Source organism: Lithobates pipiens, unplaced genomic scaffold (genome assembly GCF_037356315.1).
Source record: "Lithobates pipiens isolate NorthernLeopardFrog02 unplaced genomic scaffold, aLitPip1_a1.2 Scaffold_1, whole genome shotgun sequence".
NCBI classification, from domain to species: domain Eukaryota; kingdom Metazoa; phylum Chordata; class Amphibia; order Anura; family Ranidae; genus Lithobates; species Lithobates pipiens.
This window is the reverse complement of record NW_027507685.1, coordinates 189,453,830-189,476,210: the sequence shown is the minus strand read 5'-3', so window position 1 is coordinate 189,476,210 and position 22,381 is coordinate 189,453,830. Positions and strand designations below refer to the sequence as shown.

General features: G+C 43.6%; 1 protein-coding gene across 2 annotated transcripts in view; it reads left to right on the top strand.

The window, feature by feature from the left end:
* Positions 1–1,344: 1,344 nt before the first annotated feature.
* WHRN (whirlin) overlaps positions 1,345–22,381 on the top strand; it is a 293,265-nt gene continuing 272,228 nt past the window's right edge. The window contains exons 1-2 of one of the 2 annotated variants that reach the window (XM_077479041.1): positions 1,345–2,133; positions 2,640–3,738. In XM_077479041.1, coding sequence (XP_077335167.1) covers positions 2,764–3,738 — 975 coding nt within the window. In that variant the 5' untranslated portion in view covers positions 1,345–2,133; positions 2,640–2,763. Of the gene's footprint in view, positions 2,134–2,423; positions 3,739–22,381 lie in introns of those variants that run through there. The other variant, XM_077479042.1, reaches the window with a different exon arrangement.

The following is a 22,381-nucleotide window of genomic DNA, read 5'->3' as shown; positions in this document are numbered from 1 at the left end:
CAATGTAAGAGGTCGCTTCTACACTGATCGATCACCAATGTAAGGGGTCACTTCCATGCTGATCACCAATGTAAGAGGTCACTTCCACACTGATCACCAATGTAAGGGGTAACTTCTACATTGACCACCAATGTAAGGGGTCGCTTCTACACTGACCACCAATGTAAGAGGTCACTTCCACACTGATCATCAATGCAAGGGGTCACTTCCACACTGATCAGCAATGTAAGGGGTCACTTCGACGCTGATCACCAATGTAAGAGGTAACTTCTACACTGACCACCAATGTAAGGGGTCACTTCCACACTGACCACCAATGTAAGGGGTCACCTCCACACTGACCACCAATGTAAGGGGTCATTTCTACACTGACCACCAATGAAAGGGGTCGCTTCTACACTGACCACCAATGTCAGAGGTCGCTTCTACACTGATCGATCACCAATGTAAGGGGTCACTTCCACGCTGATCACCAATGTAAGGGGTAACTTCTACACTGACCACCAATGTAAGGGGTCGCTTCCACACTGATCACCAATGTAAGGGGTAACTTCTACACTGACCACCAATGTAAGGGGTCGCTTCCACACTGACCACCGATGTAAGCAGTCACTTCCACACTGATCACCAATGTAAGAGGTAACTTCTACACTGACCACCAATGTGAGGGGTTACTTCTGCACTGATAAAACTAAGTGGTCACTTCTACACTGACCATCAATATAAGGGTTCCCTTCTACACTAACCTGCAACGTGAGGGATCACCTCTGCACTGACCACTAATGTAATGGAATGCTTCTATACTGATCTCCAATATAAGGGGTCAGTTCTACACTAATCATCAATGCAAGTGGTTATTTCTACGCTGACTATAAATGTAAGGAGTCACTTCTATAACGGTGACCAATATATGGTGTAACTTCTATAATGATCACCAATGTATAGTGTGACTTCTACACTGACCATCAAAGTAAGTTTTTTAATCGTGTATTTCTTTTTTTGACTGTGGTTATTAAAACATAAGTAAAGCAAAGTAAACCCCATTCTTTAAATTATTCTTTTATTTAAAACTCTCTGCAACCTACTGATCACACCAATGTACCACGAGATGTAGATTTTAAAATTATGGTGGTGTTTCCCTGAGGCTTTTTAAAACTATTTGAAGGATTCCTCCATGGTAAAAAGGTTGAGAAAGATTGACCCAAACTGTCTTTCCTACATTAATTCTTCAGGAGACGCAACGACCTAGTCTACAGACGGGTAGTCACATGACTCAATAGCAGCTGGCTAAGGGCTTTAAAGGGTTAAAGGATGAGTATTAAAGCCACAAGATTTCTATGCAGCCGTCTGGCAGTGCAGGGTTAAGCGCTGTGCATATTAGTGTTGTCTTCTCAGTCTCCTGGCAACGCTGACAATACTGAGGGACGTCAGATCCGGGAGAGACCAACCAAGGCATTGAGAGACACCTGTGACAGGCTGAGACATGAGCAGCCAGTGAGACGACCACCTGAGTGACAGTAAACATGTTGCAGAGAGACTAGCAGTGGGAAAGCAACATTTTCTATGAGAGAGTCACCGGATCCAAAGACAGCCTACAGGAGGCAGATGGCGCATCTGAGATGGGATGGAAATTAACCTGCAGTCGAAAAAAGTGAGTGACTGAAACAAGTTGATAAAAATAACAACTGATCTGCCAGAACATAACACCTCCTAATTTTGGTTAAAAAACTTCTGAGAAGGATGGTTCAGATTCAAGAAAAACATTTACTATTAAAATAAACAGTTGTCATCATAATACGAGTCATCTGTTAGAAGAACGAAGAAGGAACGCCAAAGAATACGGTGATCTGCACAACAAGGAATATGAACGAGGAACATCAAATAAAGGAAACAATTTAGTTCAAAATAAAATGAAGACGTTTTGTTAATCTGCTGCCACTTCGGTCCCGGAGAGACAAACAGAAAAGACCTCATGAAATAATTTAACAGATGGCAAGAGACATCTGCGGTGTGTGAGATTGGTCATCTGTGAGACAGAGGTATGGAATGACACCTGTTAGACTGCTCCAGAGTGATGAAATGCTGAGGGATTGAGTGACTCCGAACGATGTGCATTTTTGCGAGAGAGATCAGGTGAGTGGGAGAAGGTAAGACAGAACTGAACAAATGTTAAATACTAGATATAACAAAACAGGGAAATATAAAATAAGGACTCCTAAAAATTAGAATTGGATGAGGTAGCCGAGGCATTGAGCCAAAAAAGACAAAGCCAGTATTTGTTGCCTTTAGAACTGTCTTCAGTATTCATTATTTCTTGATAGGGGATGGTCGGCGGAGCGGAGGAAAATAGACCCACAGAATCACCTTGAGAAATGGAGAGAAGACAGGGGAGGGGGGAGGGAGGACGTAGAATAAAACAGCAGCACAGACTTAAAGCACTGAAGAAGTGAGTGTTACAGGCAGGCTAGATTGGGGAAGAGAGAATCGTCAAAGCGGAGTTAGATACCGGAGACCTTAACATATGATACATGATGAGTCTGGAAGGACAAACGATGCAGAACTGTTGACAACATAAAGCTTAAGTTATAATATGTAATACAGCCTGAGAGGTAATCAAGACACATTTGTTTTCTCTTCAGGAGGTCCAGCTAAAAGCTTCACACAGAAGATCTGGCATGTGGAAGTATCTCATGGGAGCCTTCAAGCCATTGAAGAAGTTGTCTACATCCAAAATGCCATGACAAATCTTGCAGCCTTTGGGCAATGAATTCAGAGCCAGGTACGCTTCACCCCTCTCCACGGGGTTCCATCCATCAGTCATTAACAGGGTCCATCCACTCCTCATCCTCCAGTTCGATTTGCTCTGGAGACATTGGTCGTGTCCTCTCTTCCAATGTCCGCCGACTCCATGGAGCCCTAAACCGACTGCTAAGCGAACAGGAGAGGGAACAGCTTTTGCACTGTTTGCGACTCTACCACTCTCGTAGGAATGTTTTTGACCTGGTAAGGACACTGCGCCTGATTCTGCGCCCCCAGGACCAGAGGCAACTTTTCCCAATGCTACGCCTTGTTATCCCACGTTCTGATCAATTATTGTTTGATCAGTACACCTCAGAGGGACTATACATAAAGGATTTGCCTTCAGGACCTTCAGGATACAATTCAGTTTTAGGTGATGGTGGTGTGTCAGCATTTAGCAACCCAATATCAGGAACAGCACAGGCCTTTATTTCATCTATCCCAGGTACAAATCCTGCCTATAGTATTCCAGCCCCAGGGACAGCTCCTGACTTTAGCACTCCAAGACAAGGAACTGGTCCTGCCTTCAATACTTCAGTACCAGGGACAGCTCCTGCCTTTAGCACTCCAGGACAAGGAACTGTTCCTGCCTTCAATACTTCAGTACCAGGGACAGCTCCTGTCTTTAGTACCCAAGCACCTGGTCCTACAATACCTAGAGCATCATATCCTGGAGGACCACCAATCTACAATACCTCCCCATCTGCTGCCCCCAAGCCTGAGGTTCATGAGGTTCGTCAGGTCCTACTTAAAAGAAACAAAAACCAAGAGGGACTTGGTTTTAGCATCCGTGGAGGTATAGAACATGGCACAGGCATCTATGTGTCACTGGTTGAACCTGGTTCTTTGGCAGAAGAAGAAGGACTTAGAGTCGGGGATCAAATTCTGAAAGCGAATGGGCAATCTTTAGACAGGGTTAGCCATAGTGAAGCCGTTAAGGTAAGTTACGTTTACTTCCTATACCAATGAATATATACTGTAGCTTACCATTGCAGAGGCTTGTGTTCAAGGTTGGGTGAGTGTCAACCAGAGGAACAAACAAGAAAGTGCCTTCAGTGCTGCAAACAGCAAGTGGGTTCATATTGTGCAAGATTAGCTGCAGGCCTATTCAACATTGTGTATTGGTCAATGATTGTGACAATGCCTTTTGAGTTTCCAAGATCAATTAGTATAGAAAACTAAATACATTGAACTTAGTTGATATGTATGGTCTACCTCTATGTATGATTTCTAACCAGTGGCTCGAGAGTCACATGTGGCTCACACTTCCCTCTAATAATGCACACAGCAGCTTCTCGGCATATGCTCTGTTTGTTTCACTAGCTGCTGTTTTATATAGTTCTTATAGGAGTTAAAGGAAGCAAGAATGGCCTAATTTCTATAATTATTTATGAAGTACATAACAATCTATTGGTAGACCCTTTTACATTGATCCTGATATGTCATGTGTAGCAGTAGCAAAACCCATATACACAGTAGCAAGACTAACAGCAGCTGTCTGCATGTAGAATACTGGATATGCCTGTTCACAGTAACGTATTTGCAATGATCATTCGGGGATCAATAATGACTCAGTTGGGTTTGTGTGTTTTTATAATAAATAAGCCCAATAACTGGATTGCCTCCTTAACTTAGTAGCTCACAGGAAGCACAAAGTGGGGAATGTCTGCTCTAAGCTATCGAGCTGCTTGCTGTATACAAATCTCCGAATTGAAAATCTGCATCTATTACTGTCTATCACACTCGATTAAAATGACAGCTGGAATGCTAGGGTGACTGCAACAAAAAAATACTTTCAATTACAGATTCAATCCCTTCAATGGCTATTCATTAGCTGAAACATTGTAAAAAACAGAAGCCTGAAGTTGGTTACAGTATGTGCTGCTATAGCGATTATGCTATTCATGTAGATGAAACGGACAAGGGTCTTTTACTAGAAGCACTGTGAGGAGCTCTGCTAAACCCTTTTAAAGGGCAGGTAACACCTTCATGGAATGTGGGTTTCCAGCACAGAGAGCCCGGTGCCTGGTGCATTTTGGTGGTGGGTTTTAATCTCTGGAAACAGGCCTAAAGAGTGTCTACCATGCACCTTGACCCTCTAACCTTAACCTAATCCTAGGAAACCCTACACTAATACCCCTCCCCTAAAACTAACCCTTAATCACTATAGCACTGAATGATTAGCCTGACCATGAATTTGAACACTTAAAGTCCAGCTCTGGGCATAGGAGGAAAAATTCTGGCAGTAGAGCCCTCCACATTGCAAGAGTTAAATTCTTGCAGAAGATAATCTATTACTTACATGACTCCCTGCTGTACTCCTGTCTCTAAGGCTAGGTTTAGACCTGTGTTTAAACCCACCACTCCTCTGAAGAGCAATCTGCATTCGGACTACTTTTTTAAAGGGGATAGACATAGACAGATGGGTAAGGAGCTGATGTGAAGCCTCCTAACTGCCTGTTTTAATTCAATTTTTGCTAAACAAACACACCGCAACCAGGTGCATTGCATGTGGCTGTGGGGTGTTAGTGGTGCTTCCCTATGCACTTGAGTGAACCATTTGGTGGGCTTGCCATCCACCGATCGCAACATGTTTGGTGTTTTTTACCACATGTGCAAAGGGAAGCACTGAGACTGGGGCATGTAAACACCTTCAACTGTGCAATTTACCCCCCCCCCCCCCCGACTAAACTACTAGTCTAAATGAGGCCTAAATCTCAAGTCTGTCATCATATACAGTGCAGGACTATTATTGTATTATATGTGGTAGAGGCAGGAGTGTCACCACAGCTGGGAGGCTTTAGCAGGCCAGTTGCATAGATCAAGGAAGCCTGCTGTAGCAAGGAGATGGTAAGTAATACAGCCTCCTCAGCAACCAACAAGCCTTACGAGCTTTTAACACTTGCTATGGGGTGGCTCTACTGCAAGGGTTGTTTTTTTTGTGCCCAGAGTTGGGCTTTAACCTTTTCCTTAACCTTAAAGAAGATATGAACTCTGGAAGGCAGGCATAGGGGAAAGGACTGAAGGCACCAGTAAGACCCGTGGTGTTCCTGTGGCTGATCTTTTCCCTATTACTGGCATATCATGCTTTGTTCTATGCTGTGTCTCTGTCTAGAGGCCACCATCTAGCTAAAGAAGAGATGAAGAAGCAGCAGGAGAGGGGGAGGAAGAACAGATCCGTAGAATGAATTAAGCAGGAGCAGGGAGATCCTTGCACTGCAGGTCCTGAAGTTCAGCTTTCACCAAATTTTATGAGACTAGCAGTCAGAGGAAGCAGTGTCTTGGAAGAGCTTACATGACAGCTATGAAGCTACAGAACAGAAGTGCCTTGGCAAAGGATGCATACTGCTATCTTCGGTAGTAAAAATGGAAAAAAGATTTTCATAGTACTGCTTACTTAGGTGCAATTTTACATTTCTAAATGTTCCCTGATAGCAGGTCTACTTCAAAGGCCACCTTCACCCTCTTGGTGTGGGTTTCCTGACAGTGATAACAGAGGTACATGTCTGTGCAATGTCTGTCTGTGCAATGTGTACGGTAGAGCTGCTTGTAGTCTGCATTGGGAGAGCATCTGATAGGGCCACAACACAAGAGCACAACTGGAATATGGCAAGTGAGTATTGTAACCCTATGAGAGGAAGTGTCTGACCAAAGACCATCATGGTAGGTTACATAGTTGGCAAGGTTGAATAAAGACATCAGTCCATCCAGTTCACCCGGTGTGGGTATGGGTGTGGGTACGTTTTTGTCAGTAATAATTCCCATATCCCTGTATGTTGTGATCATTCTATGCATTAAGATAAAAGCTTTTTGTGTTCAGCAGCCCCCCCTCAGCCCCCCCAACACTTACCTGAGGTCCCTCTCTGCCCAACGATGTCCCCGAGTGTCCCAGCCACCTGAGATTCTCCTTCCTGAGACAAAGCGCCATTGGCTCCTGCTGCTGTCAATCAAAGTCAATCAAAGTCAGCTAGCCAATCAGGGGATGGGGCTGGGCCAGGTTGGGGCTCTGTGTCTGAGGAGCTTTGACTTGGCTTGGGTACCCCCATAGAGTAGCTTGCTATAGGGGCACTGATCAGGAGGGAGGGGCCAGGAGCACAGAAGAGGGACCTGAGAAGAGGAATGTCCGAGCTGCTCTGGGCAAATCCACTGCAACAGAGCAGGTAAGTATAACATGTTTGTTATTTTTATAGGAAAAATAAACAAGACTTTACAATCACTTTAAGATGCTCATCTAATCATTTTTTGAAATCATCGACAAGCCCAGCTGACACCACTGAGAACCCCTTATGCAGTTTAAGATTAAACCACTTCTCCAATTTCAAAATGAGCACGTATCATCAAGATTCTCTAAGTATTATTTTAATGAAAGTGGCTTTTATCTTATATGAGATGTTACTGATTGGGTTTACATGTACTTTAACCTAACAATGTTCTACCATATCTTTAACATCTAACCATAACTTTAACCTCTATCCTTTATCCCTAGCGCCAAATTAAGCTAGCCATACACTAGTTGAAATTCAATCAAAGTTCATTCATTCCAAAATTGAATGTTAAAAGAAAATAGCATTTTTGATGTAGTTTTTAAAGACATATGTCAAGTCGTTGAACATATGAAGAATTTTCATACAAGTATCTGTGCAAATGTTTGTACGAACATATGCTCCAACATCTACTGGCGTATGGCCAGCTCTAACCTCTTCTAAACCAGTACATACCTAACCAACGCCAAAAGGATCAGGTCCCCCTGCATCAAAATCTACACCAAAAGCCCCCAGTCCTTCCCCCCCAAAAATTGAGATACTGCCCTTCGACACCAACTGATTCACACCAGACACACCCGCTGAGAGAAATACACTGGTTGCCACACAGGGTATCTTGAAAACATTTTAGTTTCTTGACAGTCATGCTAACTTTCCTTTTTAATACTTTTGGAGTTACTGACCCCCATACCAGCGAGCAATCAATGAAGTATTGATCTACATACTTGCCTGGAAACCAGGCATGTACTGGCCATAGGGACTATAGGGAGTTTCCCGGTGGGCCGATGGCTCAGTGGGCCAGTTTCAGTGACAGCCAGTGGCATCGCTAGGGGGGACTTTTGGGGCTATAGCCCTGAATCTAGGACCCATAGCCCCAAGTCAGTCCAGGAGTCCCCAACCACAGGGTCCCGACCCACTACCTGCCCTCTTTCTGGTGACCCTGATGTAAGGAGGGGCTCTCTGGGGACCCTGATGTAAGCCAGGGGCTCTCTGGGGAACCTGATATAAGAGAGAGGCTCTCTGTGGACCCCGGATTTAAGGGGGGGCTCTGTGGGGACTCAGATGTAAGGGGTTGGCTCTCTAGGGACCCTGATGTAAGGCTGATGATCTCTGGGGACTCTGATGTAAGAGGGGCTCTCTGGGGACCCTGATGTAAGGGGAAGGCTATATGGGGACCCTGATGTAAGGGGAGGCTCTCTGGGGACCCAAATATAAGGAGGGGCTCTCTGGGGACCCTGATGTAAGGGGGGCTTTCTAGGGGCTTTTTTGTGCAATTGCATACAGTTTATATACTGTTTTTTGCGTGTTTGCAAAATTAAAGTGGGCCGGTCTGGATGAAGTCCAGGGCCACATTTTTGTCCCAGTCCAGCCCTGCTGGAAACTTGCATTTTCAGGAGAGGTCAGTAATGGCAACCTGTGCATTTTTCTAAGTACAGGAATCTGGTAAAGTTTACCAAACCCAATGACATAAATGTAATATATGGCAGCATATCAGTCCAGTTGTGGTGGTTGAACCATTTTTTAGACCTTTTTTTTCACTTTGTGATCCAGACATTAACAAAAGTCCTGTCCTGGTATTGCTACGCTAACTCACTGTACTGTATCTATGGAAGAGCAGCTTTGTTGCCCTAGGACAGGTCTACAAAACACTTTCGTATTATTATATATAGATTATAAGATCTCTGGGAGTCATGGGGGAATCATGCAGTCTCTGTTTCCACCTCCACCGCCGTATATTCTTGACTGACACAAGAGGAAAAGTTATTTTTTGTTCATGGCGGCAGAGCTTTTTTGTGATTCAGACCTGCTAGGAGATAGTGAATTTGATGGGGTTGGCACCCGAGGTAGTTGTCACTCAGTACCTATGGTTGGTATTTAAAAAAAAGCTCTACTATTATCCTAATGGGGATCTGGGTAATGGTTAGGCTGCTCCCATTAAGCAAGGGACCTCCAAGTTGCATGGGGGCGCCACGCATGATGTATTTCTGAGTTTGGCATGCATTTGTGATTTTCTTGTGACTGGAAGCTTTCCAAACACGTGACAGACTTGACAACCAATCACATGGTCATATAACCATAAGCCCCACCCAGCCTCTCAGCATTTCTAAACCCCTTAAGGGGCTGGCAGGCACAGGCTTCAAGGAGTTAATATAAATACTACAGGTTTGGAATGTAGCGTTACCCTCCTAGGGGATGCTGGTTATAACTGGTTCGTCCCTAAAAGTACAGAGGCTGCCCACCATCGCAGTCCATTCACACCAGCTCCAATAACACAGTTCAGAGGAGGTTTTTTTAGTATTTATTGCCTGAAGAAACTTTAAATGGAAAAGGGTTTAGGTCACAAGATACTCCAAAATTATCAATTGCAATAATGGGAGGACAAACTTCTCACTATTCTTCTTCCTGCAGCCATTCCTGGAGGTAGCAGGGGATGGTCATTATCAGAGCAGCCCCAGTCCATGCTGAGACCCAGACTGCAGCTCCTGCTGAGACCAAGACTGCAATCTCCTGTTTCATAAACTCTCTCCAGGCAGCAGTAGACCTCCAGGAGAATGGAACTCTCACTGAAGAGGAAACAATCACCCAGAGTTTCCAAGCATTTATCGCCTTCCCAGCCACTTTCTGGACACCTCCTTCCAAGGATTGGCTGGGGCATGATAAATATTCCTACTGGTCATATGCATCTCCCTGTCCTATATTCTGGAATGATGGGTGGGAAAAACCAAACACCCAGCTTAGGAAACTCTGAACAGACAAAAACAATCAATCACTCACTACCCAACTCTCTATGGTGAAGCCAAAAACTACATTTACATAGCAGCCTAACTAGGAGGGCCCTACCAGAATAAAACCTCCTGCTTAGATTTCAACATTTTGGTGTGGCACTCCAAGTCTTTGATCCAACCAATATATCAGACCTGCTCAGCTTAGACAACTGATAGAAACATATGGGCCATGTAAACAGTGAATGATGTGGCCAACTGCAAAAGGTGTTTACGATACTTTTTCTAAGACCTCACATTATATACATTTTGAGACTGAAACCTGCCCATTTATGCATCTCTTCATGGCAGCAAAGAACATCGCTAAGCATAATTGAGTAAAATCACTATGTTAAAAGGTAAAAAAATCTTTGGAAAATTAAAAAAAAAGAGAAAAGCAACCAGGACATAAATATAAGACACTATATATACACGCCGGAAATGGTGAATTTGCTTTGATGCCAAGTGGAGAGTTGTGTACAGCGCTCTATTAAACCTTTCCACAAGTGCAGTTTGACTTCTCATATGGGGGTTACACTCAGTTTGGTAAGCTTCAGTGTTAGTTGGTGGAGGACACATGCTTATGCATTTATCATGAATATGAGAGTAAAGAGGATCAAACTGCACATATTATAATCTTTATTACTATCCACATCATTTCATATTATATATTGTGAATTGTGGACCGTTACCTTTGGTGGGACTTTATGCTCCAATATAAATTTTTGTTATATACTATGCTGCACTTGTGTATGAATATATCTTGTTTATAGTGTATCCTATATGTATGCACTGGCTGCTTTTCTCTTTTTTATTTTACAAAGATGTTTTATGTTTAGTGCAGTGATTTTATGCAATTATGTTTAGTGATGTTCTGCTTTGCTGCCATGAAGAGATGCATAAACTGGCAGGTTTTGCGCTTAGTAAAAGTGGGCTTTCTTTTGACCAAGAGGGTCACCTAGGGCTCCACTGCAAACAGGCAACCTAGAAACCTAGCAAACCTGAAATAACATGGTAATAGGTGCTTTTGTCCAAGCTTGAGAGGAGTATCCTGGCACTGCCCAGTTTCAGTGGCAGAAACATTGGTCAAGCATGTTGAGATGACTATCTATCTAATCTTCCCCATCTTCTGTTGTTGGAATTTGAGCAGAATCTCTCTCGCTCATTTTTATGAAGATATGTAGGGGGGCAGCGGAGATTGTTGAAAAATATAAAGACAAAATTATACCTGGTGAGTGTGAATCATTTAAAAAAAATGTCTTCAAATGGAGTTACAGTGTGTGGGAAATAGATGTTGCAGAGCAGGGATGTGGCATAATTCCAGAGAATTTTAGCTATGATAATTGGATCAGCAGTGTAGGCTTTGGGACTTGCCAAAGAAGGAGGTTGATTTTGCCATAAAGAAGGGAAAGTGCTATATGGTTACAAACAAACCCAAGGATAAACCGAGGAAAAAACCAAGCTTTACTTACCACCAGCCCACAGACAACCAGATAACCTGTCTAACAGTATGCGTTAAAAACAGGGGTTTAGTCTGCACACATTTGCAAATGCATGCGTAAGCCACATTAGCTATGATAATTGGATCAGCAATGTAGGCTTTGGGACTTGCCAAAGAAGGAGGTTGATTTTGGAATAGTAACTACCAAGATGCAGAAAACCCAGACTGCCTAATTTAGTTTTGTAAAGAGTTTGGCAAGTAACACCAAGTCTGCGGGGTCCCGATATATATCCCAAGGTTTAATTTTGAAGTATACATATGATATATAAAGGCACAGGGATTGGGAAGACCTGGAATAGTATAATAATTTGGGTATCACTTTAATTGTGACCACACAGCCTAGCCTGGAGAAAAGATAATGCTCCCACTTTGAGAGGAGTTTTTGCAAATTATGTTTTACAGGGGGGTTACTGGCTTGATATATAGGGGCTGGTTTACTAAAGGTAAATAGACTTTTTACTTTAATAGGTAAGTTGCACTTTACAAGGGATTATACTCAGAGCTTAGTGAATGTGGTGACACTTCCATCACCCATCTTGGTGAAAATGATCCCTATGTACAGGAGGCAGTTGAGTGTCAATACAATTCTTAATACTGCTGAGTGTATGAGCAAGGATAGGGGATAGGGAAATCTCTAAGTTTGGACTTCTGTCTGTTTTTTGAAGATAGAAGTGAAGTGGCGCAATAGAGAAGGAGAAAAGTCATGGGGTTAGTTAGGAACATAGTAACATGGAAGGTATCCACCTAGACTTGTAAACGTGTATTAAATACACAGGCCTCAGAACATTATCTATGGTTTGGTGGCCCGCAATAAAGCCAACTTGTCCTACAGTTTTAAAGGTAGGTTGTCCTACAGTTTTAAGATAGACCAAGTATGGTAGCCAGGACTTTTGCCAAAAGTTTGACACTTAGTTTTAGTAACAATATGGGTCTCACTTTATATCTAGTGGAGTGGTCAGTTACTGGATTTGTCAACCAACATACTGCAGCTGTCAAGGTATCTGAGCTTATTGAATAGCTGTGAAGAAAGTTGTTGAACCTTGCAATGAGTCTGGGACTGAGGATATTTGTATATTTCTGATACGTGGGGGGGAAATATGCCTGTTTGACTTTAAAAATGTAATTGTTGCTAGAACTTCAAGGAAGGTAATATCACTTTCCAGGAATTCTAGAAATGATGAATGGATAGTAGGTAGAGTCTTGTAGTCTTGGAGAGAGTCAGCATTTTGTGAGGTAAATTATTGCTATTTTAGAGTATATAGCTGACATGTTTTACTGAAAAATTGGGCTGCTAGTTAGGGAGCCATCAGATAACTTGAGATGTATTGGTTTTGTAATACACATCTGGTTGTTAGAGGCGTCTGGCTAGCTTACAGTGTATTTTATTTCCTTTGAGATAAAACTTATGTGTGTCCAACCTAATTTGTTTTTCGACATAATGTGTCAAAGCTAGATTTAGATTGTGTTTTAACATTATTAACTCAAGTCTAAAGGTCTGTAATCTGAGATTGTTTAAATTGGGTTTCTGAGAATCTGATATTCTGCTACAAGTTGAGAAATTTTCTCAGCTCGCATTTTCTTTCTTTGTGTTGCAAACTGCATAAATCAAACTCTGATTGTAGCCTGGGCTTCCCTACTGTGGTCTGGGATGGCAAGCTACCAGCATTCAGACATAAGCATTCCTGAAAAGCTGTATTTAGAGGGAGGAACAAAGGATGGATCCCTTAGCAGGGAATCATTGATGGACCAGTAAAAGTGTGGATTCTTTTTTATTAGACTTAGTAAATCCAAGAGATTAGGTTGTGGTCTGACCATAGAATGGGACACATTTCTGATAAAAAAAGATGGAAGGGTGGGAGAAGTATCAGAGGAAAATCTCATCTATTTGAAAAAATGATTACTATGGCTACTATGGCTTACTATTGTCTTATGGGGTGCAATTTGCACCATGCATCTACCAGGCCATGGTGCCTCAAGAGGATTTGAAAGCGTTTAGAAGGTGAATCATTGTGAGTAGGGAAAGGTGAAGTATTGGTTGGACTTGCCACATAATATCAAGAAACCTTGTAAGAATGTAGAGTACTTGAAAGAGGTTGGAAAATGGGCGGACCAGAATTCAGAGCCAAACGAGAAGCTATGGTGTCATGTATTGGATTATGTCCCCCCCCCACCCCTGGAAATCGCTGGTGTACTTGGTTCTTTTCCCCCAGTTAAAGTGCACACAACCAGACACACAGTCTTTTCTCCACTATCTCTGGCTCGGAAGAAAAGTCAAGGGGTGGCTTTTTGGGGTTTTATTGTAACAGTCAACTTGGATGGGGTGAGGGGAACATGGCATACCCCAAAATAGGTGGACTGAACTCTTGGAGGACTCTTTTCTATCTTGCTGAATTACATAAAATGCCCTACAGCAGGAATATGCAATTAGCGGACCTCCAGCTGTTGCAGAACTACAAATCCCATGAGGCATAGCGAGGCTCTGACAGCCACAAGCATGACACCCAGAGGCAGAGGCATGATGGGACTTGTAGTTTTGCAACAGCTGGAGGTCCACTAATTGCATATCCCTGCCCTACAGGATCTCTTATGCTGACAAGTGACTAACTTCTCCAAAAAGACCAAATGCTGCTTGCAGTCACTAACTTTCATCACTGGGGTCTTTACTCACAAGGCCACAGAATCATTAGCTGCTTCCTTCCAATATCCACTGGTCACTGAAGGAGACACAGACTCATGCCACCTTAGGGCATCTGTACACTTTCCCTCCAACTTCCACCTGGTACTCTCCCATGATCTTCTCCAGACCGGATCAGATTCCAGGACTAATCTCTGAAAATAGCCCCCCCCCCCCAGCTAAAGCTTCAGGCAGGACCTCAGTGTCTTATAGGAGCTCCAGTGATCCTACATCAAGGACAGAACGTCTGCACAGGGGTCTCCTTCAGCAGGGCTGGACTCAGCAACTCCTCACCCTAATGCAGGCCTCAGACTATTTATGGAATCTCTAGCTACCTACTGGACACAAATGGCCAGGGATTGGATGGATTCCCCATAGATATTCAAGTTAACCACTCTGTCCATCCTTCCACTATGATTCTAGAATCTCCTAGAATACAGGGGAAAGTAATCAGAGCAGAAGGCTGTGACATTGAACAGGCTAGAGCAATCAACCCCAGCTCCACTAAAAACAGAGGAGCCAATACTAAATTTACCTATCAACCTGCACTAATTAGTTATTGTCCAGATGGCCATAAAGTTCTGTGTGAATAGAAAATAATCAGTACTACTCTTTGTTTAGTGTCTGAGATGAAATATGGGAGTAGTGGGTCACCTGTAAGAATACCTTATATGTCTGCAATGACCAAAAGTGCTGAAAGAGATTTGTTCACTTCTGGGGGGTTAAAACCCTGCACATTTATTGAAACAGCCTGAAATATTGTAGTGATGTGACTGGTATGGAGGGTGAAGGGAAAATAGAAAAAAAGTGGGAGGGTAGAGTGGGGAAACTAGGACAGAATAGGATAGATAAGGGAAGGCAGTGTAGAGAAGTGTAGGGAATGTAGGGGATGGGGGGAATAAAATGTAAGGAAGGCGGAGTGGGAGGTTAGGGTTTTGGAAGAAAAGAATGGGGGTAGAGTATTGATACAAGGGATGGAGGAAGAGCAGGATGCTCTAATAATAGTATTCACGCCTTCACAATAGCAATCCAATATTGCAGGGGCGTAACTAGAAATCACAGGGCCCCATAGCAAAATGTTGTATGGGCCCCCCCCACAAAAAAATAATTAACTAATGCCATGGAACAACAGACTACCACATCCATGTGACACAGTACCCAGGCAACGGCTTATATTAATTTTTAACAACAGAGTATGCAGTATACTGTATGCAGCCCCTGAAGGGAACACATTGCTGACCTCCATGCATTAACCAATTTCTGTTCTGTTATATAAAACAAAATAGTTCAACTCACCATAATGCAAAATCAGTGGGATCCCTGAGCGTGTCACTTGCCATCATCGCCTGCCACCAGATGCAGATTTTAACTTGTCACACGTTGCAGAATGTCACCTGCCACATGTTGCGGATTGTCCTCTTGCCACATCCCAGATTGTCACTTGCCACGTCACTTGCCACGCATTATGGATTGTCACTTGCCACGTCCTGGATTGTCACTTGCCACACATTAAGGATTGTCACTTGTCACATCACCTGCCACACGTTGCGGATTGTCCACTTGCCACGTCGCCTGCCACCAGGTGCAGATTGTCACTTGTCACACGTTGCAGAATGTCACCTGCCACATGTTGCGGATTATCCACTTGCCACGTCCTAGATTGCCACTCGCCACACATTATGGATTGTCACTTGCCACGTCCTAGATTGTCACTTGCCACACATTATGGATTGTCACTTGCCACATCCTAGATTGTCACTTGCCACACATTATGGATTGTCACTTGCCACATCCCAGGTTGTCACTTGCCATGTCACCTGCCACACATTACGGATTGTCACTTGCCACGTCACCTGCCACACATTACGGATTGTCACTTGCCACGTCACCTGCCACACATTACGGATTGTCACTTGCCACGTCACCTGCCACACATTATGGATTGTTACTTGCCATGTCACGGATTTTCACTTGCCACGTCACCTGCCACATATTACGGATTGTCACTTGCCACATCCAAGTTGTCACTTACCACATCACCTGCCACATATTACGGATTGTCACTTGCCATGTCCCAGGTTGTCACTTGCCACGTCACCTGCCACACATTATGGATTGTCACTTGCCACGTCACCTGCCACACATTACAGATTGTCACTTGCCACGTCACGGATTTTCACTTGCCCCGTCACCTGCCACATGTTACGGATTTTCACTTGCCACACGTTATGGATTGTCACTTGCCACGTCATGGATATTCACTTGCCACGTTACTTGCCACACATTACAGATTGTCACTTGCCATGTCCCGGTTGTCACTTGCCATGTCGCCTGCCACACATTATGGATTGTCACTTGCCATGTCCCGGTTGTCACTTGCCACATCGCCTGCCACACATTATGGATTGTCACTTGCTCTGTCACTTTCCTGCTGTGTCACAGAGTCAGGCAGCAGATAGTCAGGCAGCAGAGAGATAATGTCATCTCTCTGCTTCCTGGCTGCCTGCACAGTGAGGGGGGAACTGCACTGCAAGGATGCAGGGCGGGCGCCGAGCAGTGAGAGATGATGTCATCTCTATGGTCCCCCACCCGTCAGCTCCCTGATTGGCCAGCCTGCTCACGCCCACTCTCTCACCCGCGGAGCCACCCGCTCTCACCCGCGGACCACCCGCGGAGCCGCGGACCACCCGCTCTCACCCGCGGAGCCGCCCGCTCTCGCCCGCAGACCACCCGTGGACCCGCAGGTCCGCCCGCTATCACCCACGGTATCTCCTCACCGGGCCCCACTTGACTGCGGGCCCCATAGCGCCCGCATGTGTTGCTATAGCGGTAGTTCCGCCACTGCAATATTGTGATAACTGTGTGTGGGGAGGTGTCAGGAACTCGAACCGGTAAGATAGATGGCAAAAGAGTTAAGTATAAAAGTAATGGCTGTGCCGTCAGTGTACACATTACTAGGTGTATTGTAAAAGTCATTAGGGAACAATTAAAGTGCATCAAAATTTAACCCTTTCATGACTAAGCCTATTTTTGGAATTTGGTGTTTACAAGTTAAAATCCATATTTTTTGCTAGTAAATTACTTGGAACCCCCAAACATTATATATATTTTTTTAGCAGAGGCTCTAGAGAATAAAACTGCGATTGTTGCAATATTTTATGTCACACGGTATTTGCGCAGTGGTGTTTTAAACGCAGCTTTTTGGGAAAAGGGACACTTTCATGAATAAAAAAAAAAAAAAACAGTAAAATTAGCCCAATTTTTTTTTGCGTAATGTGAAAGATAATGTTACGCCGAGTAAATAGATACCAAACATGTCACACTTTATAATTGCGCGCACTTGTAGATTGACGACAAAGTACGGTACCTAAAAATCTCAATAGGCGACGCTTTAAAATTTTTTTACGGTTACCAGGTTAGCGTTACAGAGGAGGTCTACTGCTAGAATTATTGCTCTCGCTCTGACGATCGCGGCGATACCTCACATGTGTGATTTGAACACCGTTTACATACGCGGGCGCGACTTCCGTATGCGTTTTCTTTGCTTCGCGAGCTCGCGGGGACGGCGGGCGCTTTGAAATTTTTTTTTAATTTTTTTATTTATTTTATTTATTTTAAAATGACTAAATTGTTTTAAAAAAAATAAATAAAATTTGATCACTTTTATTGCTGTCACAAGGAATGTAAACATCCCTTGTGACCGTAATAGGTGGTGACAGGTACTCTTTATGGAGGGATCGGGGGTCTAAAAGACCCCCCACCCCTCCTTTACACTTCAATGTATTCAGATCGCCGAAAACTGCGATTCTGAATACCGGATATTTTTTTAAAACCGGCGCCATTGGCAGCCGAGTAAACGGGAAGTGACGTCATGACGTCGCTTCCGTGTTTACGATGAGGAGACTGGAACGAAGCCGATTACGGCTTCGTTCCAGTTCCAGTTCCAGTTCCTCCCCAGCAGCCAGAGCCGACGGATCGCTAATCGGTGCTCCCGATCGAGCGGGAGCACCGGTAACAGCGGCGAGAGGCGGCGGGAGGGGGGGACGTCTGCGTACGCTCGGCGGGAAGGGGTTAAAAAGAGCTGATTTTGTATCAACTATATAGACCTAAAACGGTATTTAAACAAAAACAAAGAGGGGACCCCCAATGTCCAAATAATTTGCCAATTGCCCCACAACCAAAATGACAAAAACACTAAAGCCCCATACACACTATCAGATTTTCTGTTGATTTTTGTCTTAAGATTTACCAAAATCATATAATATGAGGTCAAACCTTAGGAGTTTCAATTTGTATGCAATCAGGCAGACCCCTGCATGTTGATAGTGTGTATGGGTTTTAGACCAATAATAAATAACATAAAAAAATTAAATAGTAATAAAATGTAAATACCATTCAAGTATCGGGTCTATGCACAGCATATTTCTATGAGACTTGGCAAACAACAGGGGCGGACTGACAACTCATGGGGCCCCCGGGCAATAGGAGATTATGGGGCCCCCAGGCAATCAGAGATTATGGGGCCACACAGTATACAGTCCCACAGGTTACACATACATGTACACACAGTATACACAGATATATTTCTATTGGCTGAAAAGGTGCTGGAGAAGTGGGGCAGCTATAATCTCTGGTAAGGAACATTTCAGAGGCAGATGTAAAAAGAAAACTGATTTTTACATACTGTCCCTGGTTTTATTGAGGCTGGCAACCCTGATGGGGCCCCCCAGTGGCCCGGGGCCCTTGGGCAGTGCCCACGTGGCTGAATGGTCAGTCCGTCCCTGGCAAACAATGTAAAGAACAGGTCATATCAACAAGGTATGTTTGAGTAGAAAACAGATGTGGTGTGAGATTTGATATTGGCAGAACAAGAAGTCATACTGTAGGATATATACAGAGTTGAAGAGGTAAGGGGTAAGCCCTATGTTTAACCAATCTTGCCAATCAGCAAGAAGCATTATAACTTGCATATGTTGGAAAGAACAAATCAAGATGAATTATAATGGGGACCTAAAGAAGATCTATCATTATAATTTTGTATTTTAAATTATGTCCATTATGGGACTGGTCCACTAAGGTTTGTTAAGTACATATATTATTCCATGTTGCTCTGTGTTTTCTAATACTAGTTATGAGGTTCAATCTGCCCCACTCCCCTTAACTAATCTATCAGCAGCTATGAAGGATGATAACAGATGATTCATAACTACAGTCTTTCTCAGCTATGAGCACTTTCCCGAGATATGCAAACGGCAAGAAGAAAGCAGAGGCTGACAGGCCCGTCCCCTTTGCATTCCTCTTGACATTGCTTGTCTTGGTAAAGTGCTCATAACCAAGAAAGACTGGAGTTATGAATCAGCTGTTTCCTTCATAGCTGTTGTCAGATCGGCTGCGACAGGAGAGGAGGGGGCAGGTTAGACCTCAAGACTAGCATTGGAAGTCACTTAGAAACATAGGACAAAAAAAAAAAAATGATGATAGATAGTTTCTTAAGGTAAATGGGTGACAACATGGCAAAGACAAGACCTGCAGTTACATAATATAATAGAAGAAAGAGAGAAAGTAAATGGTGGGATTTTATATGAAACCCAACATTTACTTTCTCTCTTTCTTCAATATATCGGGGCTGGAGGTGTATGTATATATTTTAATATCGCCTCATATAAAGTCCCAATGCTAGTTTTAGGTTTTCTACATAATATAATAGGTTGATTTGCAATGAATGATACAAGAAGTCACCCCATGGCATAGCCTATAATAAAAACTTAAATTCAATAGAAAGGATGTTGTTTCCAAAAGGCAATATAGCAAAGGCAATTAAAGCTTACATACTTCCAAGGGTAAATTTGACGCAGGATAACTCAATAATACAGTATGCACAGAAGAGGGATAGCGTTGGAAGAAAATATGCAGTCAATCAACCAATCATACAACCAAGTGGTGTAACAGATTGGACAGTTACGAGTCTGTAAGATATAAAGATACAGGAAATCCAGGAGTCTCAGTTTGTTATCCACAGAGGAATGGATAGCTTCCATGTCCAACTGCAGACAGGTCAGCAAAGATGAGTGTCGACACATCTCATTAGCACAGACCTCATGATCGACCCGAGCAACTGAAGTGTAGAAAATGACTAGAATTTGACTATATACAACAATTATAGTATTGCAGACAGACTTGTGCATTGTGTGGGTAATTTATGTAAATTGTTCAATGTTCCTTGTAAAGGGCTGTGTAATATATTGTCACTATAGAAAAAAATTATTAATCACATACCAACTTAGGGGACCACTGCTTTTCTGTACACCTCACTTGCAGATAGCACTATTGGTATTAATTTTAAATGTCTGTTTTTCTAAATAATTAGACAGACTTGTTGTTTATTAAAAGTACAAATTGCATAAATAAAGAAGAACTAAAGGAATGTATGATCTCTACAGCAGAGTAAAGCCAAGTACATAATAGTAATTTTCTTTTTCATTCAACCCAACAGGGCGGTACAAAAAAAAAACCTGACAGATTAGGAGGTGCTGCTGTACTAATTACCGGATGTTAGTACAGTGATCTCCCCTGCTGCTCTATTGTGTTTGGACATGAGGGCAGCCAGAACACTCTGGTCAGTGCTCTCAGCCATTGGCTGAGAGTACTTATGGGTAGCTGATTGGTAGACCATTATTGGTCATGCCCCTTCCACAGAACTTGGCCAAGCAAACGGCATCTGTCAGACCAGCTGCAGTACACATGGGCCGATTGCCACCCAGTTTCTCTTGAACTGGGTGATGCCGCTCGACATTCGGCCCATGTGTACTAGTCTTAAAGTTGATCAGGCACAGCATGATTTCAGTCAAATCCTGTAAATAAGATGAATTATTATAAGATTATACAGTGACTGCAGCCAATCAGCTGCAGTCAGAATACAGTAGCTGACAGCGGATGATTTGCCCATCCATACTGTTTAGCATGGATTTGGGAATCATTGGATTGCTAGTGCTCAATATTTGGGGGGAGGGGGGCCGGCAAACAAACCTGGGCCCCTCACTTATCGGACGGGACGGACGGAAGAACAGTCTTCAGTGGCCTTACGTTAGGAGGCTGATGGCGAGCTGGTGCTGGACCCAAGGTAGGCCTCCTGGAAGCTTAAAGAGGCTGTTGTTGTCCCTCCACCCCTCCACCTGTTGCTCCTCATCCAGCTTGCCAAGGACAGAGCTGGGCTGTTGGTTCTCCTACTGGCCGAACAGGCGTTGCTACTCCTCCTGGCCGAACAAGAAGTGAGTCCTGAGACCAGGTTACCCCGGAGTCCTAAGACTCCCTGGCAAATCGGCACTCAGGACCAGCTTCCTGATTGGCTGGGAGGAGAAGCAGGAAGACATTAGCGAATAATAATTTGCTAATGTCACACAACTGGGTGGGCTCAGGGCGCAGGGCTTTGCGCCCCACGCCCACTCTTTTTTGAAGCCAATTGGAGCCTCAGGCTCTAATCATGTACTTAAAAAAAAATAAAAACCCATTGAAATCCATGCGTCTGGCGCTCTGCATAGAGATTAGGCCGAGCGCATGGAGCGCCCGCCACTGTTCAGCTACTGAGCTGAACAGGATAAATCTTATATGTATATACATACATACATATATATGGCCAGCCTGGCGCAATAATATACTAAACCCTTACCTTTGTGCCCACCAGATGAAAGATCTTCAGATTGGGATTAGCATGCTACTGCCACCTGCTCTGCAGCTGACTGGCTATCAGAGAACTCCTCATACATATTTGAAGATGACAACTAATTCTGCAAATTAACATGCACAAATAAAAGTGTCTTGATATCCACATGTTTGCAGTTGAATGTCTCTGGATCACAAATATTGAGGTTAATGTTATTGTACATCTAAACGCTCCTATGTGGCAACAAGCACCAAATACAGGAACTATGTAATACACAAACCTCATAAAGTGATCAAAAAAAACTTCCTGTACTTTCTCATATCTTTCCATCGTTGGTGTCTCACACTCCCCCTCCAAGGCCCTGCAGCTCACAGTGGGAGGGTTTTGGTAACAGAGGCAGTGCTATCTGTCCAGAAAGCTATGGGCAGAACTAAGCATGGCCAGGTGTTTATTGAAAAGCTACAGGCTTGTGAATCAGCAGCGACAATGCTGATAGCAACACCTCCTGCAACATTTCTTTTCATCTCACTGCAAGCAGACGCAGCCAACTGAGGGAGGCAACTCTGCTCAGAACTCGGGAGCAATGCAGCATTGTTGCCACTCCATCACAGGATGCTACATTAGGTGGAATTCACTGGCAGAATGCATGTATGAAAAAGTATCCAGTTCAGTGAAGCTGAAATACCCAAATTAACAAAAACCCATTTAACAAATTATTCAGAA